We start from the raw sequence: 10,045 nt of genomic DNA, 5'->3' as shown, positions 1-10,045 counted from the left end.
CCAGCAGAGCTTCGCTGGGGCAAAAGATTGACCACCAGACTGGACCGTCTCCACCCAGACAGATCCCCTCCAGACCCAGACCTACCCCTCCATCATAGAACTCTCACCACTGGGCAAGCTGTCTGGGCGAGAAACTACGGGGGAGGAAACAAATGGACACAAGGGGTGGTCATCGAACAAACAGGCCCCTTGTCTTACATCATCGACATCGGACAAAACATACACATCCGCAGACACATAGACCAACTACGCCAACGCAGTCCTCAAACTATAGGGGGAAGGGGTGACGACGAAATACCGACAGAAGCACCGGCACAAAGACTGCCACGACAGGACTCCCCTGATCGGAGCATACCAGTTCAACACCCCACTCCAAATTACGCAGATCCTGCAGAGCCAAACCCCCCACCCCCGGAACCGACCCAAGAGGCGCCAAGGGAACCAGAACATACTACCGAGGCTACCCCCCGGCGCTCCGAGAGATTGAAGAAACCTCCCACATACCTGAAAGACTATGAATGGGGAAAACCAAAGAAGAAACAGTTGGGGTAAAATCAACTCAATCAGAGGGAGGGGGAAGGGGTGTTGTGTATTACTAATTGTTATTTACATTAGTTAAACAGAAGTTACAGAACTGAGGTAAAACCGCAGCAGCTTTTGACAGCTGTCAAAAGCTGCCGGGCGAAACCGCGCAAGCGCCAAAAGTGACAGCTCAACACGCGCTACAGATGACAGCTCCGAGCTGTCAAAACCAAACGAACCCGATTGGCGGAGACCACGGCGCGGGAGAAGACTCACCCGGGATTGGTCGATCCGCCGGCAGCTGTCAGTATAAATAGTTGTCATGTTCCCTTGTTCTTTGCCTGGTTCCGAATAAAAAGTTAAACTGTTAACTTGCTGTCTCGCCTGCTTCTTGAGTAAAGCACTCTCCCTTTCCCCTCAGCATGGCCGGCTCAGGAATTCTGGGAGTTGAAGTCCATGAATCATAAAACAGCCAAGGTTGCCTACCCCTGCGTGTGTTTGCTGATTCGTTGTTTGATTACCTTTTCCAGAGTCTTCCCAGGTATTGAGGTCAGGTCTGTAATTCCCTGGATCTATTTTTCCCCCCTTTTATGAAGATGGGAACTACATCAGCTCTTTTCCAGTCCTCTGGTAGTTCCCCGGTGCTCCAGGATCTTTGAAAAATATAGTTCAGTGGTTCTGAGATCACATCTGCCAGTTCCTTGAGAACCTCGGGGTGTAATCCATCTGGTCCTGGTGATTTGAACTCGTCTAGGCTGGACAGGTGCTCGCTTATCATTTTCTGGCCTATCTTAACTTGTGTTTCTAATCTGTTTTTTATTGGTGCTGTTTTTCAATAGGTTGGACTGGTTTTTTTTCCCCTTTGTGTAAAGACAGATTCAAAAAAACGAGTTAAATAGTTCTGCTTTACTCACTGTTGCTTCTCACCTTCTTGCCACTTTCCCCCATTAATGGACCAATTATTTCCTTAACTTCTTTCTTGTTCTTTACATGTTGAAAGCAGCTTTTTTTTTGGTTATTTTTGATTTTGGTCGCAAGCCTTAGTTCGTTCTGAGCCTTGGCTTTCCTCACGTCATCTTTGCAGGCTCGGGCTATTTGCTGATATTCTGCCTTAGTTATGTGCCCCTCTTTCCAATTCTTATACTTGTCCATTTTATCTTTCAATTTATCAGAGAATTCTTTATGCAGCCATGCTGGTTTCTTTTGAGAGCTGTTCTTTTTCTTCTTTGTTGGTATTGTGCTAGACTGGGCTTTTTTCTTATCTCATTTTGCAGAATTTCCCAAGCTTCTTGAGTTGTTTTCCCCTTGAGATTCTCATCCATGGAATCCTTCCCAAGCTCTCTCTTAAGTTTATTGAAATTAGCTCTCTTAAAGTCCAAGACTCTAATTTGACTGTGTTCTTGTGTTGCTTCTGCTTCCAGAATGTTGAATTCTAATATTGCATGATCACTCCCCCCCCCCAAGGTTCCTGTGGCTTCAACACCTTCTATCATTTCATCTCTGTTAGTGAGAATTAGATCCAATATGGCTAATCCCCGAGTTCCCTTCTCTACTTTTGGGGAGACAAAGGTTGTCTGCTAGGTAATAATAATAATAATAATAATAATAATAATAATAATAATAATAATAATAATAATAATAATAATAATAATAAGTTGGAAGGTACCTTGGAGGTCATCTAGTCCAACCCCCTGCTAAGGCAGGAAACCCTATACCATTTCAGACAAATGGCTATCCAGTCTCTTCTTAAAAACTTCCAGTGTTGGAGCATTCACCACTTCTGGAGGCAGGTTGTTCCACTGGTTAATTGTTCTAACTGTCAGGAAGTTTCTCCTTAGTTCTAGGTTGCTTCTCTCCTTGACTAGTTTCCATCCGTTGCTTCTTGTCCTGCTTTCAGGCGCTTTGGAGAATAGCTTGACTCCCTCTTCTTTGTGGCAGCCCCTGAGATATTGGAAGACTGCTATCATGTCACCCCTCACTCTTCTCTTCGTTAAACTACACATACCCAATTCCAGCAACCGTTCCCTATATGTTTTAGCCTCCAGTCCCCCAATCATCTTTGTTGCTCTTCTCTGTACCCTTTCTAGAGTCTCGACATCTTTTTTACATCGTGGTGACCAAAACTGGATGCAGCATTCCAGGTGTGGCCTTACCAAGGCATTGTAAAGTGGTATTAGTACTTCACGTGATCTTGATTCTATCCCTCTGTTGATGCAGCCTAGCACTGTGTTGGCTTTTTTGGCAGCTGCAGCACACTGCTGGTTTGTCAGGAATTTGTTTGATCTTCCCCTTGGTGCAGAGTTTGTCTCCCAGTTGATTATCCAGAATTAATGTTTTCTGTTGTTCAACTGTCACATGTAATCACTGTCTTTTATTGTTTAATCATTTGCTGGGACAAGGTACTAGACCTCAAGGAGAAGCTGAATTTACAAGGCATCTGCCGGGTGGGAATCACCCACACTGGATCAATTCAAACTCAAAGTGAGCTCCCTCCCCCCCCCCAAAGAAAGAGGAAAACTATTGTGATCCCTGGGGTTTTGCAACCCACTATCCTTTAAGTTCATAGAGTCCTTTAAGTTCACCATCCTTTAAGTCAGGGATCTTCAAACTTGGCCCTTTTATGACTTGTGGACTTCAACTCCCAGAATTCTTCTGCCAGCGTGCCTGTCTGAGAAATTCTGGGAGTTGAAGTCCACAAGTCATAAAAGGGCCACGTTTGAAGACCCCTGCTTTAAGTTCATAAAGCTTTGGGCAGCTTTAAGATGTGTGGACTTCAACTCCCAGAATTCCCCAGCCAGGCTTCAACTCTGCTTTGATGGGAAGTAAAAACAAAGCACTCGCAGTTGCCACGATACGGGTAGCCCTGGACTATCTAGGTTCCCCCACTGAATTGGTTTGTTGGCAGCTGGCTTGGAAGATCTCCAATGGCAATCCGGTCATCTTGGGATGTTGCATCTGTCATAAACACATGTTGGTTGCACGGCATCCAGATTCTGATCATGTGACCAGGGGAGGCTGCAACGGTCATTAAGTGGAAAAATGGTCAAACATCACTTTTTCCAGTGCCATTGTAACTTTGAATGGTTGTAAGTCGAGGACAACCAGTACTTTAAAAAAAAAAGATGTTTTGAGTCATAAGTATCTCCTGTTCTCAGCACTGTTTTCCTCAGCACTAATACAGGTAGTCCTCAATTTACAACAGTTTGTTTAGTGACTGTTACGACGCTGAAAAAGCGACTTAAACCATTTAAACCATACTTAGGCCCACTGCAGCATCCCCACGGTCTCGTGATCAAAATTCAGACACTTGGCAACCGACTCATATTTATGACGGCTGCAGTGTCCGTGTGTGTGTGTGCGTGTGTGTGTGTGCGTGCGCGCGTGTGTGATGTGATCCCCTTTTGCGACCTCCTGTCAAGCAGTCAATAGGGAAGCCGGATTCAATTAACAACCGGGTTAATTTGGCAACTGCAGTGATTCACTTCTGGGAAGAAAGGTCGTTAAGTGGGGCAAAACTAATTGATTTGTGCTTAGATTGTAAGCCACCCTAAGTCTTCGGAGAAGGGCGGGATATAAATGGGGTTAAAAAAAAACCTCCTTTAACAAATGTCTCACTTAGCAACAGACATGTTGGGCTCCATTGTGGTCATAAGTCGAGGACTACCTGTGTTTCCCTGGAAATAAGACTGGGACTTTTTTTTTGCCTCCAAAAGAGGCACCAGGTCTTGCTTTCGGGGAATGTCTTACCTCCGGCACGGACAGCCTACTCAGCCGGGCCAATTCTTCTGGGGCCGAAGGAGCAGCTTCATTCTGCAGCTGCATTTCGGCCGGCATTTCGCAGTCAGGCCTCTGCAGCCGAGTACCGATTCAATAACGGCTCGGTCCTCGGCTGCAGAGGTCTTGCAGAACCAAGTTATGGATTGAATCCATAGCTCGGTTCTCGGCTACAGAGGCCTTCTGGAAAGGCCTGTGACTGAGAAATGGAGGCCTGGCTGCAAAAGACGCCTCAGAAGAAGAGGGCCTGCGAGGAGAGGCCTGGCTGCGAGGTAGGTGGGTGCACATAGGGCAGATCCACACACTCCACACCCCTGCCCTAGCTTGATTTTTAAGTGTGTGCCTCGCCCCAAAACTAGGGCTTATTTCTGGGTTAGGGCAGGGGTAGGCAACCTTGGCTCTTTTATGACTCGTGGACTTCAACTCCCAGAATTCCTGAGCCGGCCACGCTGAGGGGAAAGGGAGAGGTTTCCAAGCTTGAGCCATGCTGGCTCAGGAATTCGGGGAGTTGAAGTCCACAAGTTATAAAAGAGCCACGGTTGCCTACCCGTGGCCTTAGGCCGCTTTATGACTCGTGGACTTCAACTCCCAGAATTCCTGAGCCGGCCATGCTGAGGGGAAAGGGAGAGGTTTCCAAGCTGAGCCAGGCCGGCTGAAGAATTCTGGGAGTTGAAGTCCACAAGTTATAAAAGAGCCAAGGTTGCTTACCCCTGGCCTTAGGCCGCTTTATGACTCGTGGACTTCAACTCCCAGAATTCCTGAGCCAGCCACGCTGAGGGGAAAGGGAGAGGTTTCCAAGCTGAGCCATGCTGGCTCAGGAATTCTGGGAGTTGAAGTCCACAAGTTATAAAAGAGCCAAGGTTGCCTACCCGTGGCCTTAGGCCGCTTTATGACTCGTGGACTTCAACTCCCAGAATTCCTGAGCCGGCCATGCTGAGGGGAAAGGGAGAGGTTTCCAAGCTGAGCCAGGCCGGCTGAGGAATTCTGGGAGTTGAAGTCCACGAGTCATCAAAGAGCCAAGGTGGCCCTACCCCTGGGATAGGGCTTATATTAGGCCCACCCCCAAAAATCAAGCTAGGCCTTATTTTCGGGGTAGGCCTTACTTTCGGGGAAACAAGAGTACCTGTATTATCTCCGAAAGTGTCTTGTTAGGAAATTTATGAATTTTCAACAGGAACAACCTGTCTCCAACCTTACCCTCTTTCATCCCCTTCCAAGATCTGCAAGCTGAGCGCAACTCTACTCGATCCATCCTCGACACAGGCCGACTCAATCTCTGCCACCAGGGATCCGGGGTTAAGGAGTGGGATCTTGAACACTCAGCCCTTCTGCGGGCTGCCAGGACTTCCTAAACCAGTTCCCCAACCTTTCAGGGTTGGCGGTCTGGAGCAGGAAGGATGGTCCCGTGGGGGGTGGGAATGAACGCATGCATGCGCACGAACACCCGTTGCTTGTGCGTGTGGGGCCGTGAGCACCCGTGATGCTCACGACGCTTGAGCAATTGGGGCTCCAAACTCCCACCACGCTTGCAGTGACGCTTGTGCAAGCGGAGCTGCAAACGCCCACAATGCTCGCATGAGTGGGGCTGCGAATGCCCGCGATATTAGCGGCAACGCTTGCAGGCGTGATACCACGAATGCCCACGCTTGCGATGCCCACACGAGTGGGGCCGCATGCACACTTCCCCGCACGCACCGGCTAGCCCCTCATGCAGCCCATTGCCCAATAGGCCACGGCCCACAGGTTGGGGACCCCTGATCTAGAGCAGGGGTTTTCAACCAGTAGTACAGGTACCACCTGTGGTACATTGGCACCTAGCAAAGTGGCAGCGGGGGAATGAGCTGAACCGGTGGCAGCACCACAGAAGCCTGAGCGAGAGATGGCTGGAGCTGCAGGGCTGGGTGGAAGCCCCAGGATCAGCGCTTCTTCGGGGCTGTCAGGGCTCAGCGGAAGCGCCAGGATCAGCGCCAGGCTTCAGCTGGACCTCGGCGCTGATCCCGGCGCTTCTGCTGAGCCCAGAAGAAGTGCCGATCAGCTGGAATGTTGCAGCATCTCCAGGGTCTTGTGATTTACATTCAGATGCTTGGCAACTGATTCATATTTATGACGGTCAGTGTCCCAGAGTCATGTGAAGTGACCAAAACCTGCTGCAACCACCCAGCAGAGGGGAGGAAATAAAAACCAAACACCCACAACCCACCCCTGCTGCCAATCCTCAACAGAAATGTTCACAACAATGAAAACCTCGAACAGGAGGAAGAGTGCTGCCAGGTGGGCAGGCAGGTGTCTTGCTCGGCTGTGGCTTTGGGGGGGCACTTTTTCCAGTGCCATTGTAACTTCAAACAGTCAGTAAGCGAACGGTTGTAAGTCGAGAACTACCTGTACTTCATCACTTTTTTCCTTTTTTGGGGGGAGGGGGTCATCAGGTTTTTGACACCTTGCTAGGCGACTGGTGGTACTCGGATGTTGCCAGATCCTAAAAGTGGTACAATGGGTGAAAAGGTTGAAAAGCCCTGTCCTAGACCACAGTACACAGGGCGCCCTAACTCCCTCCCCCGCCCTCCCCGACTTAAAATGAGGCAGCTGACACCAAAAATCCAATTTAGAAAGACTTTATTAAATGTGGACGAAAGAGAGATCCGAAGAGAAATGAAGCGGGCTGCAGGAGAAAAAAACGATTAAATAAAGTAGCTTCTACGATGCCTATATTGAATTCACTATAAGCCAAGGTCCATTAACTTGCGTCCGACAGCATGGATCTCCATCTGCGTTAAGCCAAAGACGAGAGAGAAAGGAAATAAAAATGCCTGCTATTACTTTGAGGTAAAGGAAGAGTGGAGGGAGGAGGAGGAGGAGGAGAAGGAGGAGGAAGGCTGAAAGGAAAAGGGGGGGGCGGAAATCCACTAATCGGAAGCTGGCAAGAACGTGCTGGTTGAGCCCTCCTGAAAGAAAAATTGGCTCACTCATCCTCGCCGAAGCGAGAAACCAAAGGGGATGGAGGGGCTCGCTCTGGCAGACCCTCGGCTACGGCGATTCCATCAGGCCTTCCTCTCACCATGCCAAAAATTCATGGCTGCCTTTGGGCCACAGACCTCTGCAGCCAACGTGTCTCCCAGACATGGACCGTTTTCCTGATAGGGGTCAGCGCTTTAGGATGGAAGCCAACTCGATTCCATCCCACGTCCAGAAATCCGCTCTCGTCAACGTCCATTCCTCACTCCCCTCCCCAAACGCCAGGCGCCAAATCAACACCCTGCGGGCGGCGAGCAGGAGCACCCAGCCGGAACCAGAGCCAGCCAAAATGTTCACATTGAACCGGTTACAGGGTACATGCAATCAAAACGTGAGTAGTGCTGTTCATTAAATCAACTCACTTGAAATATGTTGTTTTTTAAAAAAAAAATCGAAGAGGTAAGGAAAAAGGAAAAAAAAAGCCACAATGGCAATAGAGACAATCGGTCCTATTCACCTTCATACGATCGGGTCTACCTCCCCAAAATAAAAATAATAATAATAATAATAAAAGCACTTTTTTGTTCCGGCTGTCTGTTAAAAGCGATGCAGCCTTGGAAGTTTAAGATAGAAGGTACGACGTGTACCTGGTGGAAAAATGAAAACTATTCCGCCTGTTTCCTGCCAACGAGTCTTTTCATGCGAGAGGAGTTTTGGTTTCTGAACGAAGTGCTTTCCCGTCGGAGATCAGACCATTTGTCTCCGGGCGTGGATTTTTTCGTGCTTGTGAAGGTTGGAACGATGGCCGAAGCATTTGCCGCAGACCATGCAACGGTAGGGAGTCTCCTTCGTGTGGGTCCTCTGGTGAGCCACGAAAGCCGATTTGTCCCGGAAGCTTTTGGGACATTCGGGGCACTGATAGGGTTTTTCTCCCGTATGGATTTTCTCGTGCTGAACCAGCCCGGCGTTCTGAGAAAAACTTTTCCCGCACTCCGCGCAGTGGTAGGGCCTCTCTCCGGTGTGGGATCTTCTGTGCTTCCGAAGGGAAGACGCATCGCCAAAGCTCTTCCCACATTCCACGCAGACGTACGGCTTTTCTCCCGTGTGGATCCTCTCGTGGACAATGACGTTGGCCCGATGCCGGAAGCTCTTCCCGCAAACCGAGCAGGGGTAGGGCTTCTCTTCCGTGTGGATCCTCATGTGGACGTGGTACGCGGAGGTGTTGCGGAAGCTCTTCCCGCAGACCGGGCACTCGTGCGGTTTCTCTCCCGTGTGGATACGCTGGTGCCGGATCACATCGAACTTGTGGGCGAAACTCTGCCCGCAGTCTACGCAATGATACGGCTTCTCTCCCGTATGTGTCCTCTGATGAGCCAAGAGCCCACTTTTCTTGTTAAAACTTTGTTCACAATCCGGACAAGGGAAAGCCTTCTTTGGCACGTGGCTTTTTTCGTGGGCGGTCAGTTGCGAACGCTGGCTGAAGCTCTGCCCGCATTTGGAGCAAATGAAGGGTTTCTCTCCTGTGTGGATGCTCTGGTGGGCCACCAGCACGTCTATCCCCGAAAAGCTCTCTCCGCAGTCCCAGCAGGTGTACGGGTTCTCCACCGAAGCTGGAAAAGAAACAAGATTTGCCTGCTACTTTACCTTCACCAGTTTGGGACTGTGTCATGGTTAATGTCATGGTTCCGACAAATGCAGTCCTTCAAAGAACTTCCAAGGCATCGTTTACCTTGCAAGAATCTTTTATTATACTTGCATAGCTTTGGCACGTACATATTAGAAGCCAAGAACTGAATTCTCCTCCCCTGTGAACACATCGTATCAAACACAATTCCCTCCTTTAATTTAAACGTCATAAATCACATTCTCCAATTAAGTTTAAAATGCAAACTTTCCCTCCTGTTTAACAACTCGCCAAATTCTTCTCTACTCTTATTACAAACAGTCTTGAGATACATTCTCCCTACTCCCCTCAGCGTCCACTAATTCTAGCTCTAAAAGTAATATAAGAGTTAAAGGAAGGCTACATCTCCCTATGTTGTCAAGCAAGAACATTCGATGTTAGCAACACTGACATCCTGATCTATGGACACACCTTTTGTAGGATCCAACCTGAGCTGGTCACTGGGCCAGAGGTTGGTTCTTCCAAGTTTTCAGACTTGGGCTGGAGCCCACTTCTCCGTCTCCAAGACACATCCTGGAGATCGACAACTTCTCTGAGGATGGGCTCCAGCCCAAGTCCGGAAGCTTGGAAGAACAAACCTCAGGTCCCACTGACCGACTCAGATTGGATTTTGTAACATTATCCTGAGACACGTATATTTGCCTTCATACAGCTTACGGTTCAGGATCCCGGCATGCGTTCTGCACTGCTCTGCCGGACGACATTCAAGGCGCTGCAACTTGCCTAGAACTGGGGGGTGGGGGGAAGGGATTCTTCGCTTGCCCCAAAGGCTGAAATAAGGATAGGCGCCTTATAACGTGGCTTTTGTCTCTGCCAGGGAAGCAGGCGGCTTCCAAGGAAAGGCCCCAATGGGAGTCAAAACCACGGGTAGCGCCAGTTCAAGGCTTTTTGTAAACTCGGCAATGCCAGGATTGTCTCAAGAGTGCACGGGCAGCTCTGGGAAATCTACCCAGCTCAGTACTGGCCTCTTATCAAAACAATTAATTGGCAGTTTGAATTTTAATTTTAATTGGGGGCTTTTACCTTTTCAGGGACTGTTGTAATTTTTTAAATCATTTTTAACTTTTGTATTTCTTGTTTTAATTACCCTGTAAACCGCCCTGAGTCCTTCGG

At 48.9% G+C, this 10,045-nt stretch overlaps 1 protein-coding gene across 5 annotated transcripts in view; it reads right to left on the bottom strand.

Annotated features, from left to right (window-relative positions):
• Positions 1-6,892: 6,892 nt before the first annotated feature.
• LOC308661189 (uncharacterized protein) overlaps positions 6,893-10,045 on the bottom strand; it is a 30,824-nt gene continuing 27,671 nt past the window's right edge. For all 5 annotated transcript variants that reach the window (XM_081316037.1, XM_081316034.1, XM_081316033.1 and 2 more), the window contains one exon: positions 6,893-8,858. In XM_081316037.1, coding sequence (XP_081172163.1) covers positions 7,996-8,858 — 863 coding nt within the window. In that variant the 3' untranslated portion in view covers positions 6,893-7,995. The remainder of the gene's footprint in view (positions 8,859-10,045) is intronic.

This window comes from Vipera berus, assembly GCF_964194415.1.
Source record: "Vipera berus genome assembly, chromosome: 2".
NCBI lineage: Eukaryota > Metazoa > Chordata > Lepidosauria > Squamata > Viperidae > Vipera > Vipera berus.
The sequence above is the reverse complement of the archived record's forward strand: the minus strand, read 5'-3'. Positions and strand labels throughout refer to the sequence as shown.